The 26,335-nt window shown below is 41.8% G+C and overlaps 1 protein-coding gene across 1 annotated transcript in view; it reads right to left on the bottom strand.

Moving 5' to 3' along the window:
• The window catches only part of FOCAD (focadhesin), a 2,336,882-nt gene that overhangs the window by 380,739 nt on the left and 1,929,808 nt on the right, over positions 1-26,335 (bottom strand). The window contains exon 35 of the mRNA XM_044060381.1: positions 4,169-4,240. Within this exon, the coding sequence (XP_043916316.1) occupies positions 4,169-4,240 (72 nt within the window). The remainder of the gene's footprint in view (positions 1-4,168; positions 4,241-26,335) is intronic.

The following is a 26,335-nucleotide window of genomic DNA, read 5'->3' as shown; positions in this document are numbered from 1 at the left end:
ACAATGGATTTTACGTCAGAATGTGGAAGGTTTGCTAAACATTATTCCATTTTAAACTAGACAAAAGATACATAGACATACAAGTTTGGCAAATTATGGCTCTGAAAGCTAACATTTTAACAAACCTGTGAAATGCTTTAATGTCTTTATTATTAGAGACTGGGTTGGAAAAAAAAATGATTCTACCACTTTTCTCTGCATTCAAACAGATAGTGGCAAGGTCAGCAGAGGACAGTATACAAAGGTAGTTATGGGAATCTGGGGCCATATCAAACATGTCAGGCTTTTTGGAAGAAAACAGATGCGAGTCTGATGACATAAAAGCAGAAGGGAATGCATCCTCCAAAGCTCCCAAAACTGAATGGACAGCCAGAGTAGTTTATAGCGTCTCTTCTGTGAGTCAAGACTATTTGTTTTCCCATCTGAAAGTCTTCCATTGCTTTTACAGTGTCACAGAAGGATATGTCCTGAGTAGGGGAGTCTGACGATTCACAGCTTATGGGGGGGGAGAACCTTCAGAAGCATAATCCAAACCATCATTGTCACAGTCAGACATATCCTCTTCTACAGAGGATGAAGAAACTCTCTTCCTCTTAAAAGGTGTGGAACAGGAAAAAGCAAGTAAGGAAGACTGAAAAGACTAAATGGCTTTGAATAGTCCTTGGGCAAAGATAAAGCAACCTTCCTGAGTCTCCTTCTGAAATGAAGGGGTAGGAGTGGACAATTGCTTAGCCTTATAAGTGTACTTTCCAGGAGTGTCAAATAGGACAATCGCTTAGGCTAATAAGTGTACTTTACAGGAGTGTCAAATAGTATTTTTTGGGATTGAAGACATAGGTCTGACAGCCATGAAAGACCCCTCACCATCAGATATAATATATGGTTCTCCTTTCTTGTTAACAATTCAAAACTTTGTAATGTTGTAGCACAAAAAACATAAAAACAGAAAACACAAGTTTCCTTCACAAGTTAAGGGTTCAAGAACCAAAACACAAGTCCAAGTAAGGTTATTAGCTCTTTAGTTCCTTTTATTCAGCAATTCCAAAATGGAACTTTGTCAGATAAAACAACCTTACTCACTTCTTTCTTTTATATGATACACCATATTTAATACACCAATATCAATTGTTTTCACATAATACATTGGTTGACACCCACTTTTATAAAGTTACACAATTTCCCTTTTGTTCTTAAATACGTGTATAAAACACTTCAACTTTTTTCGAAATACTTTAATGATGTATTGCCACCTTAAACCTTTCTGAACAAGATGTAAACGTATGTGTGTAAAACCAACCATTTATCCATATAATTTTTTAGCACTGTGTAAAACATATAACTTAAAAACATGTTTTTTTTAAAACCAGCAAAAACAGAAAGCTCAAAAACTGTTTCTGATACCTAATTTGGACACTCCTATTCAATCTTAATTCCTTTCCTTAGTCCTATTGTTAATTTATTTAAATCATAATTTCAGACTACTACTGCTCTTAAGATTCAATACACTACTGATATTCTATAATTTATACCAGGGAAGTTTGTTGCATCCAACAAAACCTGCCAGTGTGTTTCCCTATATAAATAATTTGACCAGTTCCCCCTCTCTCCTGTCTTTGCACTTTTTTGAATACACAGACGAGAAACTTTTAAGTTCTTACATTCCCTACTGTGCCTGAATAGGGCATTTCTCCTGTCTTGTTTCCTTATTCCATAGATGTGCTGATAGATCCTCTTTCTTAACTGATTTTCTGTTTTTCCTCTATAGAAAGCAGAACAAGTCTGATGTAGGGCCACATAAATTATTCCATTGCTGTTATAGTTGCAATTCCCTTGTATACCCTTCTATAACCACATTTTTTGTTTCATATATAAATCTATATTACCTACATCCATTACACTTGCTCATCCTCCCCATGGGGATCCTACCCTTTAGTTTTATTTCTCTCAAATAAGTTTTTAATATTTGGGCCCCTCCTATATACTATTTTTGGGCCCTGATCTAGTTTTTCGGTCAGCCCAAATGCCCCCAAAAAAACCACTTCCAGTTCTTTTTCACTAACTTCCGAACTTCTGGGGAGTTCTGGTCATATGTCAATACACAACATGCAGTCTCATATTTTGTTCTGTTGTCACTCATAGGTTCATAAGTGTGTACTAGGCTAATGAACCTGGAGCCTTTACAAGCCTAGCCCATAGGATTACACTGGTATCGTGGCCACACAACCTTAGTTTCCAGTGCCTCTGTCGAGAAGAGGCACTGGAGTGATCCCCAGGGTGAGTTTTCTTTTTCCCATCTACTCATAAAGATTTCTCTTGAAGAGGGCCAGTGAGGTGCTCTGTTTGACATGCATGGGAAGTCTGTTCCATAACATGGGCAGTCTCTGGGTTACGAAACTGTCCCTCCAGCACATTCTGTTGGTTGTGGTAATAAGGTTGAGGTCTCTGGAGCATGTGGTGTGGAGGGATTGGGATTTCTTTAGCTGTAGCATTTCTAACAGAGCTGGGTCAAACATGGCTTTGTAAGTCAAGCAGAGATCGCTTCTATGTAAGTGATATGAGACAGAGAATAGCTGGTGTTTTTTGAGTCTGTCCATATAGGACAAGTGTTTAAGGCCTAGGATCCTCTTTGTAAGGTACTTTTGTGGCCTCTCCAGTTGTTGCAGATGTCTAGTGAGGTACATGCCAAATGGGGCATTGTACTCGATGATTGGCCTAATGAGGGAAGAGTAGAGGGAGACAATGACCTCTTGCTTCCTGGATGCAAAACCTTTAGTAATGAGATGTGCCAGATAGAAGGACTTTCTGACCACAGTGGCAGTGTTGGTGGTCAACAGAGGTTGCTGTCAACCTGTGTTCCCAGATCTCTTATAACGCCCTTCTGTGTTCAGTAGACTACCATTGATGTGGTAGTTCATGGGAACTGGGTTTTTCCCCAAAAGGAATGATGACACATTTTTTTGGCATTTAGCTTAATGCCATGGTTCTGACACCAGTCTTTGGTCTCCGTGAGGCCTTTTTGTAGGATGTCAACATCACTTGGGGAGTTGTTAATGGCTCCCAACTTGCAATCGTCAGCGAACTTTGTCAGCCGGAGTCCCTTCGTGTTGGCCTGGACTTCAGAGAAGTAGATACCAAACAGTAGAGGACCCAGGACCGAACCCTGTGGGACTCCACTCGTGACTAGTCGGCAGTCTAACTTGGAGTCAGCTACTTTCACACTGTGGGTTCTATCTGTGAGCCAGTTTGCAACCCACTTAGTGATATAGGGATTGATGCCAAGCTTAGTGAGTTTTTCTATGATTCCTGAGTAGGAAATGGTATCAAAAGCCTTGGCCAGATCAAGGTAGGCTGTATGAACCACCTTGCCTTGATCCACAGCTCAGGTGACTGACTCAAAGAAATCGACCAAGTTGAGCAGGCATGATCTATCCTTCACAAAACCAAACTGTGCGGGATCCAGAGTTTGGAGATTCCCTATATATTTGTTTATTAGGTCCATGTTGATGCATTCCATAACTTTGCATATCATACTCGTCAAGCTAATGGGACAATAGTTGCCAGAGTCTGTAGTCACTCCTGATTTGTGGAGAGGGGATGTCTGTAGCAGTTGTACATGGGGGTGTGAATGAATTATAAGCTCTCTGCCTACAGAGAGGTAAGACGGAATTCAGTAACAGCAAGTTAGACCAGTGTCTAGATCAAGATGAACGAATATATCTCTCATCAATATCAAAACAGTAAAACTAGAGATTTAGACTATTCAGTGTTGTTTAAACAGGACAGTGGGGATAAGCAGTACATTTTTCCACATGAAAAGTAATAAGGTGGTGAAAAGATACATTAAATTATGATTCTTAGTATGAACAGTTCATTGCTGTGAAAAAGACAGAAGAAAAAAAGTCCTCTATCAATATGTAGCATGAATGCCACAGTGTTATAAATGGCAGTGGTATAGGGCGTTCCCAAAAGAAAAATGTGGCAGAAGCTTAACCAAAGCAGTCTCCAGCAGATAAGTAGATGCATGATCATGATGGAAGGATATGATAACAAAAACTATATAAAGACAAATCAGGCACATCAATTCCACCAAATCAAGGAAAATATAACTGAAGGAGGTACAATTCAATGCAACGTAATGCTTCACTACATGTAGGTCTTTAATTCTTACCTGAGTAATTGATCGAATGACTTCATTCAGTTTGTTCTGAAACTGTGTTGACTGCATAACATCAGATTTTAGCTGTGTTAAAAAGAGAATACTTTTAATACAGAAAAGAAAACAGACCACATGGCAATATCAAATGACTGTTTTCAACAACTTATCTTAAGATTAGGGCTACAGGCTAACCATGTTAGTCAGCAAATCTAAAACCTAGTTGGTTGAATACAGGCAAGTCAAGACTTCAGGTATCTCAATACTGATATAATTAAACAAAAAAACAAGAGTTTCTTTACAGATTAATCAGAAGTCTGTAGATTCTGAAAACATGCTGGCCTGCAACATTTGAACTTTAATATATATACATATTATGCATATGTGCCAGTTACTGTTACTACACAGTCGCTTCAAACCATGCATGGAAAAATGTCTCCCCTAATTAAACAGGGCAGGCCTTGGCAAGATAAAGTAATCACTACCAACATACAAAAGACCACCATGTATCTCATTTAACAAATGTGTGCCTTTTTTCTAATATTTTCTACAGCACACTTTGAACTGTAGTTATTTAGGTAGCTACCTTTAGGAGGACTAATCAGTGAAAGGATCTTTTACAGTCATGGGCCAGGAAAAAAATAAATAAAATGGGAGTAGCATGGGGTTCACTGGTATGCTGAGCATTCTCTACACTAAAGAAACGGAGTCTTTCTCATTTAAATTTTTTTTGAAGTAATTGTCTAAACAAAGATAATATACATGATTTCTTTCAAAGAAAGCATGTATTATTGTCTTTGTTTATCCAAAGTGAGACAGAACAGCCAGATAACACTGACACTGCACACTGTCTCTTACAGGCTTTAATTTCTTTTTCTGTGTATGCCTGTAGAATATTGTTTACTGCCAGAAGTCCATGGCAAGGAGTGCCAGTGTAAGTCCTATGGTTAGTCTTACTTTTTAAGCTGTTTTAACACTTTCCAACTCCCAGCTTTGGTTAACTCGCGGCCTGACACACTTACACTTCGTTATCGTTTAAGATATCAAGTCACACTGAAAGATAGATCCTTTTTACAATCGAGTTAGACAATCTACCTTAAATCTGCACCTGTTTGACTTCCAGATTGGAGGGAATAAGGAGGAGGAAGAATGAGCTATTGTGCAGCTCCTGGTAAATGAATCAGTTACTGCATATTAAAGTTAGCAAAAAAGCAAGTGCCTACACACACACACACACACACACACACACACACACACACACACACACACACTACATTCATTACAAAGTGGGGTACCACTCTGCATTTTAACAAAAAAAATTAATGCACTTGCAGAAAATCAACAATTTAGCAATTTTATTTTTGGAGTTTGGCTGCAAAGCCTTAATGGGCACTGAAATCTGAACAAACTTTGAAAGTGAAGAAACATTTTAACATTTTGGTCTTAAATTCACAAATATCTCTACAATTAGGAAAAGTAGTACATTTACATGCTATAATTCAAAAATAAAATTTAGCTGCAAGACAAGGAATTGGAAACACTGTACCTTACAACATCCACCCGCGCGTACAAGCAGACAGAACAAGCACTGTATTGAATCTCAAGCCGGGAGACAGTGACAGTCTATAATGACAGTGAAGCAATCTAGAATATGAATGAAGAGGGAAGTGACACTGCAGTTTTTTAAGTACATTCTGCCCTTGACCTTGTTCCATGCATAGTGCATGCACACTCATGTACACATACACAAGTGTAAATTTGAGTGTTGGCTGGGTGACATAGTTAACAACCCTTTCCCTTTTTGGTGGGTGGGGGGTAATTTGCAGGTCTGTGCCTAGCTCAACATACAATGATTAACAGTAAAATGAAGCAGCTGTGGAAGAGGTGTATCATCAGGCTAAAACTCCAAATTCAACACATTCCCTCTGCTCTCTGTAGTGCAGCTGCCCCGGATTCATATTAATTCTAAGGTATTTAAGATGAAATTAGTCTGCCAGATAAGTGTCTTTATTATTACTTTTTGTTAAAATCAGCAGTATTTTCAAATTGAGTTAGTTTTGGACTTGTCTGATTTCAATTGTTTTTATTAGGCATATAAAGTTACTGTTATTGCAGCAGCAACTTAATTCCTTTATTTTTCTGTCTACTTTCCCTGCTCAAAAAGGTATGTGATCATGATCATGGTGAAAAGTAAACCACTGTCTGCTATCTAGTGACATACTAATTTTGTTTATATTTTGTTTAAAAATAACTGAAAATCAGAACAAAACCATACAGGTATGATTATGCGTAGTGCAGTACAGCCCATTGATCTGTAGTGACATACTGTGTGATCCAAGGGGTCACATGCTTTAGGAGCCCAAACTGTAATGGCTCCTATTTATTGTAAGGTAACTAGCACACTTGTAGACAACTCTGACATTTATACACTCAGTAGTGATGAAAGAATTTGCTTATTTGAGTGTTATATTTCAACTATAAGCATGTTTATTAGGTGGAAGCTGGATGCTTAAAAACAGAAGTACATATCTCTAAATGTTCATAGTTCATAGATTAGTACTAGACTAACTGCCCTTGCAAGCCATTTTAAGCCTAGCCAATTATCCCTTGTGAGTCTCAAACCCTGCACCTTCTGTTTGTAAGGCAAACACCTTAACCATTAGGCCACCCTCACAACTCTCTGGCTTACTGGTTATGTAATCTTAAAAGGTCTCTTGAAGGATCAAAAAATGAGTCATGATGGAATATAGGCCATTTCAAGAATATAGTTGCATAACAATGAAGACAAAATTCAAGGCAGACAGATAAAAAATAGTTTTCTTCTGTCATGGTATGTTTGGGAATAACTACTATTGCTCCCCAAAATAACTGCTTCAGCCCATCTGATTATATAAATTCCTCCCTTTACAATATTAAACATTCTAGCACTCCTCAATTCACAGGCACGAGTATTTTATTTAGCCACATGTCTAAATAGTTGCTTGCATCAGTTTTAAAAGTTACCCCTATTATTTTATTTATTAATAATTTTTTTTTTTATTCTGGGAAGATGTATTTTGGTTTTGTGCACACCAATGGCACAGCATTAGTTTTGTAATTTACAAAAGCAATAAAAATAAGTAATGCATCCAAAAATGATACACAACAGTTACAGTTTAAATCCCATCATCTTTTATTCCACAGTCAGTACTTTAACTTCCCCGATACAAGAGCACTATCCTAAGTTTTAATAAATAAAACCTTCCTGCATCTGACAGTCCAATTTTATTTTTTCTGAAACACTATTGGTCACTGTAAGGATTATTCACTTCCCTGCCACATTACCACGAGTGCACATATGGTTATGTATAAATGTAAGCAAAAAACAAACCCTGAGGAGGTAGCACAATGATGATGAATAAATTTGTTGAGCAAACAAACACAAAAACCACTGTGATTCTATTCAGCAGAGGTAATATTAACCAGTTTAATAACTTTCTAAAAACAAATGGTATGCGCTCTTACTGTCAGCTTCTTCAGACCATAAAACAATATAAAGTAAAAACCAAGATGTCTAAGTCAGTAAAGGTCCTGTTCAGACAAAATCCAGAATACAGCAAAAAATCAGTCCAGGACCAGGCACAGCTCCACTTAAAAACACTTTAATAAAACAATATTAAAAACATAGAAAGGTTAGCACTTTCATGCCCTACAATAGGCACTTCATCAGACAACTTACAGCAGCAAATGCTCATTTTAAATACTACAATCAATCAATGAAGCAATTTACGATCTCCAAGGATAGGTTTTAAAGGCACATATCCATTTAACCCTGGTTCTCTATATGCTTGTAACTAGGTTATCCATCTAGTCTCAGCCTTCTCTACTCTATTATTCAAATCACCTCCTCTTGAAGTATAAACACACTGTAGGACTATAAAACTAAAAGAATGGCCATCATTAACCTGTATATGTTTATATAAGACACTAGTAATGTCTTTGTGTCTAACATAGCCAATATGCTAGAATTAGACGTGGGACTGGAAGGAAGTTAGAGAAGTTGCATTCTTTTGATGATGAAGATGAAGTCAGAGGGCAAGACTAAGGGGATGGGGGTCAGCCAGGTGGCGAACATGTGCATATCCATGTGTGCAATCTTTGAGTCTGCTGAGGTAATAGCAGTAGGCAGGGTATTCTAAATTTTGCCAATGTAGTTAGGGAAGAGGGAGTCCCCTGCTGTGTTGTTGGTCTCGGTGACCTTGATTAATTTTTTGTTGCTACAGTGAAGTTTAGTTTTAGCTTGTAGTTCTAGTAGATTAGCCAGAGCTGGAGTTTTATCTGGGAGTAGTAGGAGATTATGGGCAAAGGAAAGTTGATAATTTAGGATATTAGGGAATTCAAGCCAGCCAAGTTGTTTTAGGGAATGGCAGTGGTGGGCTCAGTAGGGGGCACTGGTAGCAAATTTTGCAATTTGATTGTAACAGGTGTTGAGTTTGACAATTTTGGTTTTGGGTTAAGTTGGTGAGAATGGGTGAGGCATAAAATAGTGTGGAAAGGAGGTGAGTTTGAGGAATTGTTAAACTAGCAGGTTGTGTCAGAAATGATTTTTATATAGACTGTCCATTTTTTGTGGATATCTTTAATGGTTTGAGTTATAAGCTGATTAAATTTGAGGTTATTATTAATGGTCACTCCTAGCAATTTAGTTTGAGTGTCAGGGGAGATGACAGTCCCATCCCTGGACACAATATTAAATGGGCTGGGAATTTTGGTAGATTTGTTAGGTGCAAATAGCAACAGTTTGTTTTTTTGGGATTTAGTATTAGGTTTTTGTTAAGAAACCAGTTTTCAGTGGTATGGAAGGCTTTATGGGTTATAGAGAAGAGTTTCTGGGGATCACTGGCTGAACAGACAAGTGTTGAGTTGACAGCATGTTGTATAACTGTTGCATCTTGACAGATGCTGTGGAGGTTATTGGTGAAAATGGAGAACAGGAGGGGACCTAAAATGGAACCTTGTGAGATACCTGTGGTGATGGGTAGCAGTGTGGATAGATTGTTGTCCCACCAAACTGCTTGTTATCTTCCTTGTAAATAGTTCTGAAACCAAGCTAATGCTTGATTATTAGGGCCAAGTTCAGTAAGGACTTGTATTAGTTTAGGATGGTTGACCATACCAAAGGCCTTTGATAGGTCCAAGAATATGGCAGAAGTTAGATTGCCTGTGTGTTTGTTTTGGTTGATGACATTTGTAAAAGAGAACAGGGCAGTGGCTGTGCTATGAGAAGGCCGAAATCCATGCTGGGTAGGAGAGAGAAGCAGGTTGTTAAGCAGGTATGGCATAAGTTGGCAGTGTATACATTTCTAAGTATTTAACTAGTGGAGGCAGGATAGCTATGGGGTGATGGTTGGTGAGGTTGGGGAAGGTTACACCTTTATGGAGGGGGGATGATATGGGAGGTCTTCCAGATGGGTAGTATTGAGGTTTCTGAGAGAGATCTGTTTAGAAGGATGGATATAGGGAAGGCAAGTTCATTGGCAGCCAACTGAAGGTATTCACAGCAGGTGTCCCATCAGCTGCTAGTGTAGTAGGTTTAAGTTTGGATAGCAACCTTTTGATACAGTTGGTAGGGATGGGTTGAAATTGGAAGGTTGTTTTAGGTATATCTACAGGTTCTGGGTAATTAGTGGTGGTGGATGTGGGCTGTTTTTGAACAAGATTAGAAATAGTTTCTATGAAGTATTTGTCAAATGTATCTGGTATATTTGTGATTTTACTAGTGGAGGTTGGAGGTGGAGGGTCTGCCAGGGTGGAGTAGCTTATTTATTCTTGCCCAGAATTTCTTGGGGTTGTTGTGATGCTTATTTGTACCTGTAGGAAATAATTATTTGTATGTAGGAGAACTGTTTTTTTTTGTCTCATTCCTAAGTTTTTGGAATTGTTCCTTAGCTGCTGGGGGGTTGCGGCTCTCCAGTGATACCAGGCTTTGTTCCTTTCTGATATTCTATTTTTAGTCTCTCTGGTGAGCCAGGGGGCTGTTTTCATTTGGAGTTTAGTGGTCCAGGCTGGAGCATGGGCATTTAGGACTTCTAGAAAAGTGTTACTGAAATGGATTACAGCTTTTTCTAGAGGTAGTACTTTTAGTATGTTCCAGTTATAGCGCTTTAGCTCGAGTTTGAATTTGTTGGGATCAAAGTTTTATGTGTTATGGGTTGTTTGTAATATGGGGGTAGGGTTGGCCTGGGTTTTGAATTTTAGTAGGAAGGTGGGTTGATGGTCACTAAGGGAGTCCAGGAGGATGCCTGCTTGGTAATAGGTGTTGGTCTTATTTATTAAGATCCAGTCTAAGAAGCTCTCTGATTTTTGCATTTCCTAGTCTAGTGCCTGATTGGATGATTTGTGAGAAACTGTAGAGGTTGATATGGTTTGTGGGGTTAACAGCCGAACATGTGTTCCAATCTATATTAAAGTCCGAAGATGATAGTTTCCTGGGGCAGATTTTGACTTGTCCATTGCGGGAAGGCTTCTAGGGTAGGGATGTTGTTACCTGGTGGTATATAGCATGTGATAATGTTGACTGACTTTTTGTCGCTAAGTTTGAGTTTAGCTAGGAGTTCAGCGTTATTGAAGGAAGGGATATGTGGATTAATAGTGGTGATATTTAGGGTGTTTTTATAGAATAATGCTAATCCTCCCCGTTTTTTTAGACAGTCTATCGTGGTGTAGTACATTGTATCCAGTAGGAAGGAACTCATTGTCTGCTGTAGTGGGCTTTAGCCAAGATTCAGTCAGACATAATATATCAGGGGAATAGGTAGATAGTAGTGCATGCAATGAGTGTGCCTTATAGTTAATACTTTTAATATTTAAGCTCAGAATTAGTAGGCTGGTTTTTGGTCTAGTAGTGGGTAGATGGCTAGAGGAAAAGGTTGAATTAGCTATGGTAGTTTGCATAGGATTAGGCCATGGATTTGGGTGTATGCCTCCTGCTACGATCAGCTGGTAGTTTATATGGTGTAAGAGTTTGGGAAGTTTAGTTAGGATGGCTATATACTTTGTTGTTGCTGAGCTAGGAGTCATTGGGAGTAAAATGATTGAGTTAGGTGCTATCATAGTGTGATGGTATAGGCTTGGGGATATGTGTTGACTTTAGTGAGGAGTGTGAGGAATATAAGTGGAGGTATCATTTGTTGGGTTTGCATAGGTATCATTTAGTGTGGTTTGGTAGGAGGTGACGTACAGGGTTAGTGTTAGGATAAATAGGATAGCGAGATTGCATTAAAATATTGTGGTTATTCTATGATTATGTGATGGTTTCATTATTGTAGGTGGGGAAAAGGAGGGGGATGTAATTTGGTATAGGTTAATGGGGGTAGTGAGGGGGAGTGTCTAATCTGTGATTGGTTGGAGTTTTGATGGGTGGAGATGGCTAGATATAAGAGATCTGCAGGTAAGGATCTTCAAATAAAACTATCAGTAAGCTTAATGAGGGTATGGTACTCCAATACTATCTTTATTTATTGAAATCTGACTACTGAGAAGCTAGTTCTAAGATATAAAGTTAGCTAAATGTGGGGACCACCAAGGAGCAGAGGTAAGCTTTCAAATAAGGGAGGGACTAAGACACAGTTGGGTACTCAACTTAATGTTGCAGCAGTACCAGAGCACTGGCTAATGTAGCTTAAGAAAGCTGGGTTAGGCTGTAATAGGTCTTGTGGGGGGAAGGGGAGGACATAATAGACCAGAAAAAGTGGTGGATAGACAATAGTATGATGAAAAGGGCTGGCCCTGATTAGGCTGTAATTGTTCTTGTGGGGGAGAGGGAGGATCAGAATAGACCAGACAAGTGGTGGACAGCCAATAGTATGATGAAAAGGGCTGGCCCTGATTTCATAGAAATGCAAGTCTACAGAAACAATAAGAAAAGGCAGTAAGTACTCTGACTTGCTTGTTTTGCAGGCCTTTCTTAATGAAATAAAATAAACCAGTTTTACCAAAGAGTTATGAGAAAATTAGGAAGACACAAATTTATAAGAGAAAAGGTTTAGTAGAACTGGATAAGCGCTTTCACACAGAAGGCTTGGTCACTGCATCATTAAGACTCCATGCTTTGATTGTTTATAAGTTGTTTAAATACTTTGATGTGTTTTATGTATACTTTGGATCTGATGAAGCACATTTCTGTGTGAAAGCGCTTATCCAGTTTTAAACGGTTGTTGTCTATTATTGGATTTATTAAATTTATGGTCTCAGCCTTGTTGGTCAGACTGTTTTTTGGTTTTTATATTATCTTGGTTGTCACAGACTGATCTTTAGTTATATGCTTTATTTTGGTTTTGTTGATCTTCACTCTTAAGAAATAACACCATCCAAAAAGATAAACATTAATATTGCTCAATACACACAGACCTTTGCAATGGTAATAGTGCTGACATTTCTATCTCAGACATTTGATTTTATAACTGGCAATAACTGCATATTTTATACATACTTTTAAACATTTTAAAAACATCTCATAATATCTCAGTAGCATTATAGACACACATTATCTGCAGCTGATCTGATTTACTGGAAGATAGCTTCAAAGTGGGATATCAAACAGCATTTTGCTATGCTCACTTGCTTAGATTTTAATAAAAATATGAAAAATATTTTTTATTTACCCAATAAGGGGAAAAGAAGTTTATAATTCTGCAGCTGTACTAGACAGAGGTCAGTTACTCAATGACAGTTTCTCCTGTCACCTTCATTATATGTCAATCATGCTGCTATGCTCCTTTACAGAGATATTACAAATATGAAAAATGTGATTACTTTTATAAAGCAAAACCATAAAGTGAAACATAAACAGTTAAATATCTACAAGTGTGCTAGGTAGAGGTCACATATTGGTGGCAACCTTCTCTTAGTGATGACAGCTTCAAAAAGATTTACTACCCATCACACTGCTATGCTCCATTACAGATATACTAAAAAATATGAAAAATAAATTTCCCATAATCTGACAAATAAAACTGCTAAACATGTACAGCCATACCAGACGTAGGTTATATATCAGACAATTTGTCCAGACTGCTATCAACTTCAAAATACTACATCTCCTACCAGTCTGCCATGCTCCCTCACTGAGATTGTAGGCATGTGGAAATGTCACGATTTTCACAATTTGAAACATAAGCAATTATACTTCTAGAAGTGTACTAAACAGAGATTATGTATCAGGACAGTACTGTATGGAGTGATATCAGTTTCAAAATGATACGTCATCCATCATGTTGTCATGCTCTCTTAGCATAATTATTATATACATATATGCTACAATGTTAGTAAGTATAGAGTAACCTCCATCAATGTCATATACATGCACATGACACATATTTTGCAATTAAGAGAATAAAAACAAAACATTCCCATGGGAAATGTTTAATGAAATACATTTATTAAACAAAAAAAGAAGTTGCATACCTACCATAACGTTCCATGTTTGTTGTCCTCTCTTGCCCTTCTTTCTTAATGGATGAGTTCAAACCGATAATCGGCTCCGACTCGGCCAATACACTAGCTCGAAGTCTCTCACTTGGCTCATGGCTCAATACCTATCCCATAATGCATTGCAGTAACCTCCAGATCTTGTTTGCTGCTAGCCATAAAAAGAATGTATATTCCTATTCACATAACATGGGGAAAAAAAAATATATATATATATATAAAACAACACATATAAGAGGAAAAACAGCCAATTTCAGAGGAACTCTCTCAGTAGGAGGAACGAAAACTCTTAGCCGAGTCCTCTAGGAGCCTTGGTTGGGGGATGGAGGGAGGGACGCAAGAAAGAAGGGCAAGAGAGGACAACAAACATGGAATGTTATGGTAGGTATATAACTTCTTTATGTTATGTTGTCCCTCTCGCCTTCTTTCTTACTGGATGGGACAGCATCCCTAGCACCATCTTCCTGGGTGGCTCACGGGAGTACACCTTTGAGCACTGTGGACCAAAAAGAAGCTCTGTCCCTGGAGGCCAAATCTACCTTGCAATGAGTAATAAAAGATGGGGCCTGGCCCATGTAGCAACTGCACAAATGCTGTCCAAAGATAATCTGGCATAGTAAGCAAAGGATGTTGCTAGCGCTCTAGTTGAGTGGCCTCTGATTATGAAAGGTAAACTTCTATTGTTTGAAGTGTATATAAAGATAATACAACTGGTAAGCCAATTTGAAAATGTAACTTTTGAGACTAGCTTGCCTCGCTTTGCTTGAGATAAGGAAATAAACAGCTGGTCTGTTTTCCTGACATCTTTGGTTCTATGTAAATAAAATCTCAGTTGTCTATGTACATCCAACTGATGTAGTGTGCATTCTGCCTTGTTGGTATGATTAGGAAAGAAAACTGGAAGTTCAATAGACTGGTTCCGATTGGTTGTTGAGCAGACTTTCGGCACAAAAGATGGATTAGTCCTCAAGGATACTCTATCCTTATGAAAAATTAGGTATGGTGGCTTAATTGATAGAGCTTGCAACTCCAAGACTCTTCGTGCAGATGTAATGGCCACTAACAAGATAGTCTTCCAAGAGAGAAACTTTAGATCGCATGAAGAAGCAGGCTCAAAAAGGGGTAAAGTTAGGTAAGTAAGAGCAAAATTTAGGTCCCAAGGTGAGAGAGTTTCCTTTATGGGAGGTCTCAACCAACAAGCTCTTTTTAAAAATGCTTTACACAGCCTGTGTGACATGAGATTAGGAGTGTATTCACCGATGTAATAATTGGAAATTGCAGCTAATTGGACTTTAATTGTAGCTGCAGCACAACCTTGCTGAAAAAGTTCCGCCAGAAATTCTAAAACTGAACTAACAGAGGCATAGAAGGGATCTACGTCTCTCGCCCTTGCCCAGTAGGAGAATCTGTTCCACATGCTGGAATATAATTTTTTGGTGGAAGCCTTATGAGAAGAGACCAAAACATGTTTAATTGCTGGAGTAATATTTTGAAGCCAGACTATGTTTGGAAGTGGAGCAGCCAAGCTGTCAAATTGAGGGTGTGGAGAGAAGGATGAAGCGCACCTGACGTACGAGTCAGAAGGTCTGGAACTAGGTCCAGAGTCCACAGCTTCTCCTGAAGATGAGGCCAGGGGAAGGGGAAACCAAATCTAACAAGGCCAATATGGAGCAATGAGAATTAGCCTGCTTCCCAAGACCTTGGCTTTCTGAATGACTTTGGGAATTAGTGGAAAGGCATACAGCAGTCCCAAGGGCCAATCGTGGACGAGTGCGTCTCTCGATGTCTTCCCCACTGGGGGGATTAGGGCAAAGTAGCTGCTGCATTTGCTATTCAGGGCATAGCAAATAGGTCACAGCAAGGCTGGCCCCAAGTTCGGAAAATCTTGTCCGCTATGCTCTGTTTCAGAGACCACTCGCGAGGCAACACAATGGTCCTGCTGAGCTTGTCGGCTATCATATTGGATTTCTCCAGGATATGCACTGCTACCAGAAAACGTTGGGAAGAGATTGCCCACTGCCATACTCTCAGCGCCTCTCGAAAAAGGGGGTATGATCTGGTTCCTCCTTGTTTATGTACCAGACTACAGACATGTTGTCTGATTAGATTGCAATCGTTCCTAGTGGAAGAGAGTCCTGAAGTGTTTGCAACACCACATGCACTGCTCTCATCTCTAGAACACTGATGTGCAACTGAACCTCGTGTTCTTGCCATGTGCCTTGGACTGTTCTTCCCAGATAATGCTCCCCCACCCTATCTGCGAAGCATCTGTGGTCATAATAGCAACAGGTTGTTGTGGAGCAAATGGTCTTCCGATGGTTATATGACTGGACTGAAGCCACCACAGGAGATCTCCCTTGCATAAATCTGTTATCCTTATCTGATGGGACATAGAAGTTCTTGCAGAGACCATTATGCAAACAGAAGCCACTGAAGGATTTTCATATGCATCTTGGCTAGAGGGACTAGAGTAATAGTTGATGCCATGGTTCCATGAAGTGTTAGAACTACTTTCACTTTTACCTTGCTCCTGGGAAGAAGGTCGACTATTTGCTGTCTGAAGACAGAGACTCTGGTGGGCAGAAGGTGACCCATCATGGAAATGGTGTCTAGATCTGCGCCAATGAATATAATACGTTGACAAGGCAACAAGGCAGATTTTTTAAAATTCACTGCTATGCCAAACTTAGCACAAAGTTCCAGTGTAGCGTCCCTGGCCTGTAGAAGTAGATGCTTGGTGGTGGCAGCAGTTAGGAGCCAGTCATCCAGATATGGAAATACTTGGAATCCCAGGCATCTCAGGTGAGCCGTTGCTACTGCCATGCATTTGGTGAACACTCTGGGGGCTGTAGTGAGACCAAAGGGCAGAGCTCAAAACCGATCATGACTGGCTGCCAGCCAGAAGCGTACATGACTCTGTGATGCTTTGTCCATCTTTACATGGTAGTATGCATCTTAGAGCACATCCAACTGTCTTTCCCTGAAAAGGGAAGAATTGACTGCAGTGTCACCATTCGGAACTTGGACTTCTTTACAGGATTTGTTTAACTTACTGAGATACAAAAATGGGTCTCCAGTCCCCTGTTCTTTTTGGTACTAAAAAGAATCATGAGTAAGTTCCAAATCCTATTTGGATGACTTTTGTTTAGCAACTCTTGGATTGCTATGGTTGCTTGTTCCCTCTGCCTGGGTGGAACATCCGGGATTCTTCTGATCTGTGGAATGGGCTGGCAAAAGGAAATGGAATAACCTCTGGATATTATACTTTGTACCCACTTGGCTCTTGTGATATCTCGCCAGGCTTCTGGGTACAAAGGTAATCATCCCCCAACTGCCTCCAGAGAAGAGCAGGTGGGGCCCTCCTTTCAGGAGTGCTGATAGGGTTGGCCGTGAAAGGAATCGCGGTCACCCTGGTTTTGCAAGCCCCCCCCCCTGCCAAGTGGGCAAAGTCTACCATTATTGCCTCGCATCTCTGCCCCTGGGGAAGGGTTCACCTTGTGCGTCTTGAAAAACTCCCTGGGATCTTTTGAACCGCATTTTTCCACTCTTCTGACCTTTAGTATAAGGTCTTGAACGTACAAAAAAACTTACTCCAACAACAGAGAAAGATTTCCCTCCCTGCTCGCATCTGGTGAGTGTGTCCTTGACTTTTGGTCCAAAGAGTGAGGAACCATCAAAAGGGGTATTGGTAAAGGTAGACTTAAAAGTTTCTGCAAAACTGCACAAACACACCCAGGAGTGTCTCCTAAGAGAAACTCCTGAACCCGCAGCTCTACTCGCTCCATCGGCTGCATAGGAGATCAGTCTCATGGAGGAGTTGACTATGGAATTTAAGGTGAATAGCTGAGTGGTCACTTTTTCTGAGACCTCCACAGCTAATGAACCTTGTAGAGCATCTCCTAACTCCTTCAGGAGATTTCTTTGAAGTCTTGTAAAATGTGTGAGATAGTTCAGCGATCTGAGAGTGAAAGTCTCTGACGAGAATACATGCTTTCCGTACCTGTCCATTGTTCGAGAATCCTTACTTGGCAGATGGACAGATGAGGACATTTCAGAGAGTTCTTTTTTGGTGGCTGCTGCCACCACCATAGCATCTACAGGTACACATTTTGAGAGAAAATCCTTATCCAAAGGAGTTGACAGGAACTTATTTGGCCTCCAAGGGACTGGCTGCATAGTGTCTGGTGACTCCCATGCCTTTCGACTAACCAAATCCATAAGTTCATCGAAAGACGCAGAAACCCAGGAGGCTGAAGGTTGAGAACCAAAGGCCTTCAGGTACACTGACGCATCAGAAGGTTTAATGGGTTTTCAGCCGCCTCTCTGTTTTAGGATATCTGAGAAAGAGATATCTTCAGAGGATGACAGTGGGAACCCTTCTGCTTCCTCAAGGTCAGTGTCAGAAGTGATGGACTTCATCAGCGGAGTCTATATGCTTCCTCTTGCATGCCCTCTTCCAAGGTGGCTCCTCAGATGGGTAGTCTGGGGAGGTCTTGGAAGAGTGGGGCTCACCCAATGGGGCTTCCTGAGGCCCTGAATCTCTGCTGTCCAGTGGATGGGATGGTGCCAAAGCAGACACCAGTGCTTGAGGGGGAAGAATGCCAGTATCCCTGAGTAGAGCTGTAGGAGGGGACAGCACACATCACCTCAAAAGCCAATCCCCCGGTTCCAAGGACACCTCCAGTTCCGAAGAAGCAGAGGAAATCCCCAGCCCCACGGAGATTGGCTCTGAGGTGGATGTAGGAGCCAAGCTCACCTGCTCCAATGCACCGAGGGGCAGACTCGGAACCGAAGAGACTCTGGTCCAAGACTCCTCCCCAGTGCAGACCTGAGACCTATGGCTCCTAGACACTCCAGATGGCACCAAAAGTGTCAGAGCAGGCAACGGTTTCAGAGAGTCCCGAAGAGGTCTCAGAACCAAAGGGTCTACAGCAAAATGTATCTGGGATTCCGGCTCTGAAGTTCCAGCTTGGCTCGGAGAAAGAATAGTGGATGTAGTCATCTTGGATGGCTCCGAAACTGTTGGGGTTGAAGCCAAGAACAATTTGGCCAGCGGTGGTGACTTCAAAAGCCTGCGCACCACCATGTCCACATCATCATCTGATAAGCTCCTAGAGGACCTGGATGAGAGAGTAGGGGATCCAGACCTTTGAAGAATAGGGGATCTCAAAGTCGGAGATGCCAGTTCTAATTCAACAGACCAGCTCAGAGAAGTAGTCTCTATCGTCTCCGAAGTCTTTGGAACCAATGAGCTAGATTTGTCAGCACTGATTGTCTCCCTTGGTTCCGAAGGTGGTGGAGCCAAGGCAACAGATTTTTTAGTTTAGGTATTTTCTTTGGAGGCTCTGAATGAGTCGAGGAAGAGGATGAAGAGGAAGGTCTCTCAGGCTTGTCACTAGTAGTTGAAGTTTGTAAAGCTTCATCAAAAGCAGGCTTTATTAAACCTCTTAAAATCAGTTTTTCCTCTCATGTAATACTCAAGAGCTGAAGGAGTGACAAAAACTGCAAGATTCCTGCAAGTGAATAGCTCCTAAGTAGTACACACACATACTGTGCCCATCAGTTATAGATATTGTTTGGGAGCATTATTGGCATTTCTTGAACCCAGAGAGCTTGGGTTCCTTATCTCTGGGCTCTTTAGACATGTTGAACAGCAAAGAATAAGAACTGCAATAAGAAATATTGCACCAAACATTACCCTACAACAAACACACAGCAAAAAACAGTACAGGGAAAACATAGCACTACCATCTAAGTAAAATGGTTGCTGGGCCCTCTAACTTAAATGGACCTAGCTGAGCTGACAGGAAACATGACACAAACCCTCTAATTAAAATGGGTTACTTTTAGCTCTCTAACTTAAATGAGCTAAAAGGGGAAACACACAAATTACCACAAGACTGAAACAACAACACAACAGGTGATAAACGAATTACACCAAAAACCCATAGTAAGGATAAACTGCCTAAAGTAAGATCTATAACAACTCTAATAATAAGATTTTGTCAAAAACAGCTATCAATAATGAAATTGAAAAACACTTGGCAATGGCAAAGGAGAGAGCATCCGAACTCATCAAGCGACAAACGAGATCTGGGGGTTACTCCAGTGCATTATGGGATAGGTATTGAGCCACGGGCCATGTGAGAGACTTCGAGCTAGTATATTGGCTGAGTCGGAGCCGAGTATCGGCTCTGAAGCCATCCAGTAAGAAAGAAGGTGAGAGGGACAACATAACATCATTATGTTTATGGGGTCATAGGTAAGTACTAGTCTAGCTATCCTTGCTCTCCATTTTATGCCTAGACAAATTCCCTTTTGATGTTTGAATTAAAGGATCTACTTCATAAAATCACATTCCTATAAGATCGAACATTAGAACATCAAGACCACAATAATGAAAGACCACGTTGGCGAAAGTGTAAAATACCGAATCCCAAAACAGTGAAAACAGGAACACAACAAATATGTAGAACATCTACCCTCCTTCAATTTCGGGTCGGGAGGGTTATGCCCCCTGCACCCCCATCCCCTGCAGATTAAATATACCAACTCCAAGACTGCACTACTTTGAAGAAAGGAATACAGTCTAGCAATCAATACACAACAACCGCAACAACCACCTTACTATTTATGAGACCAGAATACCTTCACTGTAAAGCTTTGTTCTAAATCAACAACTTCTTTCACTTTTTAAATTCACATGTACCCAAAGTCCTACAAAGACAACAGAATCCAGCAAAGTGAACTCCGCCATATTGCTTAACGTGCTGACTACAAACTCCTAAAGTAACACCGCACCACTATATTACTTTCCCTATCAACGTTATGTACGTTATGTACAGTTCAATATTCTGCACTACGATCTTCTGCACTTTCACTAATGTGGAAATCTGATGAAGCGTATGGTGCATACGTGAAAGCGCTCATTTCGTTTTTCTGCCTTTTTGTGGAATAAAGAAGAATTTTTAACCAAACGCTGATGGTTGTTCAATGAATGGTGTGATTCCAGCTGCCTTTTCGTTCTGGTTCTACTTGTGTTTCATATTACTATTTTCGTGGACTTTGACAAGTGTTCCAGGTTAAGGTGAACGGTTTCTTTGACCTTTTTTTGTCCGGAATTACGTTGGAGCTCCCTGGGATATGCATTGCTATCAGAAATCGATTGGAAGCTATTGCCCACTGCCAAATTCTCATGGCCTCTTGACACAGGGGGTAGGGACTTGGGTCCTCCTTGCTTGATGATATACCGATCACTGACATGTTGTCTGACTGAATTGCAATTGTCCCAGAAGGGAAAACCGAATGAAAAGCCTACAACACTAACAGCACCGCTCTCAGTTCCCGAACGTTGACAGGCATGTGGGCCTCTGAGGTGGACCATGCTCCTTGGACCGTCTTTCCCTGGAAATGCCCCCCCCCACCCAATCAGGGAAGCAACCGTGGTCACAATGGCCTTGGCCTGAGGGGATTGAAATGGGCGACTCCAAAAGTTTGCGTCTGGCCTCATCCACCAAAGGAGGTCCGGCTTCCAGGAGTTGGTTATTTGAATCTGGTAACTGGGAGGGAGATAGTTCAGGAACCACTGACAAAGGAGGAGCCATTGTCGGATTCACATGTGTAGCTTTACTTGGGGCACTATTGGAATTGAAGCTGCCATGGATCCCAGGACCTGAAGAACTTCTCATGCTGAAACTTTTGTTTGACAGAGTATCACACAGAGCTGGAGCCTCAATCGCTGGAGTCCGTGATTTGGGAGTGACACTAGACAAGACTGGGTATTGAACACTGCTCCAATGAATTCTATTTGTTGTGTAGGAGTAAGGTTTGATTTCTCCCAATGTATTGTTATTCCTAAAATTTTTGCAAGAGAGAGTGTATAATGCAGTGCTGTTACCAGAAGATGCTCAGTGGGGGCAGTGAGGAGCCAGTCATCCAAATATGGAAACACCCGGAATCCTTGTAATCACAAGTGAGCTGTGACCACTGCCATGCACTTCATGAACACTCTGGGAGCTGCAGAGAGACTGAACAGCAGAGCATGAAATTGATGACATTGGCCCCTAGCCGAAAGCGAAGCATACTTCTGGAGTGTTTGTCCATTTTGATGTTGTAATATGCATCCCGGAGATCTATCGAGCACATCCAATCGCCTTCCCTTAAAAAAGGGAGAATGGACTGAACTGTGACCATCCGGAATTTGGTTTGGGTGACAGACTTGTTTAAGCTGCTGAAATCCAAAATGGGTCTCCAGTCCCCTGACTTTTTTGCCACCAAAAAGAATCTTGAGTAGAATCTGGATCCATATTGGTCTGGTGGGACTGGTTGGATGACTCTCTTTTGAGACAGCTTTATAATCTCTGAAGCTGCTTCTTCCCTTTGACTGGATGGAACGTCGGGAAGCTTTTTTGGAAGATTTGGTTAACAAGAAAGGGGAATGGTGTAACCTCTGGTGATTATACTCTACACCCAATGATCGGTGTAATAGACTGCCAGGCAGCTTGGTGCAGAGAAAAACGACTCTCGACTGCTTCCAAAGGTAAGCAATCAGGCTGCTCCTCAGGAGCGCTGGTAAGGCTGTCCAGAGAAGGAGTCCCTGGAGCCTTGGTTAAGAGGACCCCCTCTGCCTCTCTGGGGACATCTTCCGGATTTGTTACCCTCTCTGCCCCTGGGGTATCATCACCATGTGCGGCATGGAAAGGACCCTGAGACTTTTTGTGCCACATTTTCCTGCTCCTCTGATTTCTGGAGAAGGTATGTTGAGGATTGGAAAATCATAGGTCTATGGCAGACAAGGTCTTGCCATCTTGCTCACACCTATCTAGCATGTCCTTCACTTTAGAGCAAAAAGGGATGATGCTTTGATGGGAGCATTCAAAAAGGAAGACTTGAAGGTGTCCGCAAGGTCACAAATGCGCATCCAGGCATGACGCCTCATGACAATGCCCGAACCCACTGCTCTCGCTGCCCCCTCAATTGCATGTGATAGCAACCTCATGGACGAGTTGGAGATCGATTCCAGGGTTGTGAGCTGCGAGGCCACTTTGTCCCTGACTTCATCAGACAGCTGTCCTTCGAGTGTCCCAGAGAGTTCGGAGATCAAGTCCCTCTGGAGCCTCGTAAAATGTGCCAAATAGTTCAATGACCATATAGCAAAGGTCACTGATGCAAAATCTCACCTCCCAGGTCTGTCAACCGCCTGGGGCTCCCTGTTGGGTGGGTAGACAGTGGGACTTTCTTCAGCCAAGTCCTTGTTCATGGACGCCGCCACCACCATAGCGTCGACTGGTAACCCTCTGGACCAATGCAGGTTCTCCTCGGGAGGGGAAAGAATTTTGTCAGGTCTTTGATGGATCACCTCAATTGGCAGGTGGGGTCACCCAAGATGTAGAAGGCCAGGTGTGGAAAGCCAGAAGGAACAGACTCCTTAGACGAAGGGGTGGAGGGCTTCCAATCCAAATCTGTTTTAGAATTTCCAGGATGTCATCATAAGGTGACCGTAGGGACCCTTCACCATCACCGCAATCTGTGTCTTCTATTAAAGACTCCTCGGGTGGGTCCATGTGCTTCCTCTTGCACGTCCTCTTTCAAGGGGGCTCCTCAGTAGGGGTCTCTGAGGAGGGCTCGGAAGAGCAAGCACCCTGAGCAGGGGTGTCCTGCGACTTCTCTGCCCAGTGCCCTGGGGGGGGGGGGGGTCTGTGGCAGATGTAGCTCAGGGAGCAAAAACTGGGGTTCCGACATCAAAGGGCTGGTTCCAGAAGCGAGAGCCCTCTCCATCGCATGGAAAGCAGGTCTGCCCAAGGAGGGATGGGAGCCTGGAACAGAGAAAGACAATTTCAGGCTCAGGATCACACCCCGCTCCGAATAACCTGCCCCCATGGACAGAGCCCCAAGCAGGATCAGTGCAGACGTGGCTATCGGCACCGAGGATGGAACCGAGGAGAAACACAGATCCATGCCCTGAGCCAAGGCGCCCGGCCCCCAATCCCCAGATTGAGGAAGGACCGGTTCTACAGGAACCAAAGACCAACGGGGCAAACACGGAGCCTGAATGAGGTCCACTACAGGCAGAGGTGATGAGTTCCGAGAAGGACATCGGATCAGAAAGCTTCAGAACCAAAATGGTCAAAGGAGGTGTGTAGGAAGAGGTCCGTGGAGAAACCAACCCAAGTCCTGCAGGCAGATTGGTCTCAGAAAGTGTGGGTATCCCCCTGGCTGCCAACAGTTGGTCCACAAGACGCACCACATTGTGTTCTGACAGGCTCCTGGTGGATCTAGTGGATACTCCAGACGGGGAGTCAGGTCGGTCAATGAATGGGCTATACATCTGGCTCAGGAATGGATCTACGGAAGGGAGTATATGGTCCGTGGTGCAAGGTCTGCCGGCACCGAAGTCTCAAGTTTTGAGACCGGGATTAATGGGGTCAAATCCAACTTGGTCGAAAAAACACTCGGTGCCGAAGTGGCACTCGAAGCCGAAGAGGTAGGTTCCAAAATCGTAACAGATGAAGGAATCAAACACGAGCCCTGAGATGTAGTGGCCACAGGTGCCAAAGTTGTAGGCGTAGTGAGGTCTATCGTTGGTGCTGGAGGCAGGATCGGTGCTGAAGCTGGCGCTGGTATCACAGATTTCGAGACGCTCGGAGCTGATAAGGATGTAGCCATAGAGGCTGATTTATGCTCAGAGGACAACTTGGAGACCTTTGATTTCACAGGCTTACCCTGATCACCCGATGGTGAGGAGGGAACTGAGTTGGACCTCTTTTTGTCTTTTGTAGGAGGGGTTGAGATCTATCGCAGAAATGGCCTCTGAAAAGGGAGACTTAAGTAACCCTTTCAGTATCAGTTTACTTTTGTGCTCATTAAGAGTGCGTTGACTGAAACTCTGACAAATATCACAAGGAGGTTGCACTGAAAGGTGGGCACCCCCAAACAGTATACACAATCATCGTGAGAATCACTATTGGGTAACCTGCCATTACATGAAGCACAATGCTTGAACCCTGAAGTATCTTTCTTATCCGACATCTTGACAGAGACACACCACAGTCAAACAGTTCAACCCTTTGTACTAATAAGTCAAACACAGTTCAAAAATGCCACACAGTTGCATCACTACAGTGATATATAGAAGTACTGAAAAAACACTAACAGGCTAGGAAAGAAAGGAGAAATACCAGCTATGGTACTGAAGGAATACCACAAAGGTAAGGGGAGAAGACTGTACAAACAATGGTACTTGAAAGTTTACCAACGGGTATGGAAGAGAAGAAAGATCAAGGTCTGACTGAAGAAAACAAACCACTAGAGATACTAATTGCTCACTAAAAGAGAAAATATCCAAACTTTTCACACAAAATAGCAAATAAAGTTCCACTTAGCTGAGAGCTTGGCTGAAAAGCAGCTTTATGGCTATGTGGCAAATGAGATCTGGGGTAACAGGGAGAAGGGCATTCTGGGTAGAAGCTTAGCTCGACAGTTTTTGGCTGGTGAGAGCTTGGTAAAAAGGCCAACTCGGTTCTGAGGGCCCAGAACCGAACCCCCATCAGTGATGAATGGAAAGAAGATTAACAACATCAAATGCCTACTTTACCAACACTGCCACTAACAAGCACCTTCCTGCAGATCAAAAATAACAAGAAAGACTTGCCATCTGCATTACAAAATAAGTAACAAAAAGTTGGCAATCATAAGGGACTCTATCAAATGATGTGGTTTGTCACTGATAACCTGTTAAAGTATTACAGAAATCAGTCATATACTACTCTTTCAAGTATCATGGCAATAGAAAGAAAGGAACATGGCAGTAATCTCTAGCACAGAGAAAGTTTTCACTTTTTGTGGTAAGAAGTTGCTAAGGATGGAAGTTTCAAAGCATTAAGGATCATACCAAAGGCTACTGAAAAGAAATGGGTTTGGCAATATATAAAATGAAAATGAATATGAAGGTAGCATGCAAAGCCGGTATGTGGTAACCAATGTCTGTAGTGATTTAACAGTTTTCATTGTGGCTTTTGTTTTCTTTGTTTGCTTTTCCAATGACCATCCAGCTTCTGTTCAATCCTCCCAACCGACCTATTCATTCCTAATGGTGGTAAGGTGGCTAAGGTCAATTCATTCCACTTGTGAGAGGGACAAGTGATGGGATCAGTACAATCATCCACTCAGGAAATAAGGCTAGTTAGTTCCGTTTTAAGTCATAGCAATTCCCACTGGATGGCCCAGCAGCATCTTCAGGGTTTGGAGTACAAAGAGACTTAGTGATGCCATGCCACCCATTTGATGCAACCCTTCAGACAGTACTGCAACCCTTGAAGTAAGTGCTTCTGTAAGGTCTCTGGTTCTCCACCAGGAACTTTCAAATGGAAACTGCACCCTGTATATGTGCTCTGTCACACTCTACCCTGAAAGAAATGAGCAAGAACTGCCTTGTGATTCCTGTTGTCGCTCGTCTAGTCAGGATAAATAGATGAGTTTCTGTGGGTTCTTCTCAAGCAGCTTTATTATGTACAAACACATCAGGATTGAGGCTTAATAACTAACTTAGAAACTAGCTATTACACTCATACATGCTCACTCTCTGTGCGCACTCACAAAAAGGCCCTGAAGCTAGCAGGTGCTGGCTATTTATATGCACATGCTGACCTTGAAACGCTTCTTACAGGTACAACATACGTACACTGTTCTACATCCTCCCTCTTTGAGAAATAAGTC

This window comes from Protopterus annectens, chromosome 2.part0 (genome assembly GCF_019279795.1).
Source record: "Protopterus annectens isolate FY-2018-M chromosome 2.part0, PAN1.0, whole genome shotgun sequence".
NCBI classification, from domain to species: Eukaryota; Metazoa; Chordata; order Ceratodontiformes; family Protopteridae; genus Protopterus; species Protopterus annectens.
This window is presented reverse-complemented; position numbering and strand designations above follow the sequence as displayed.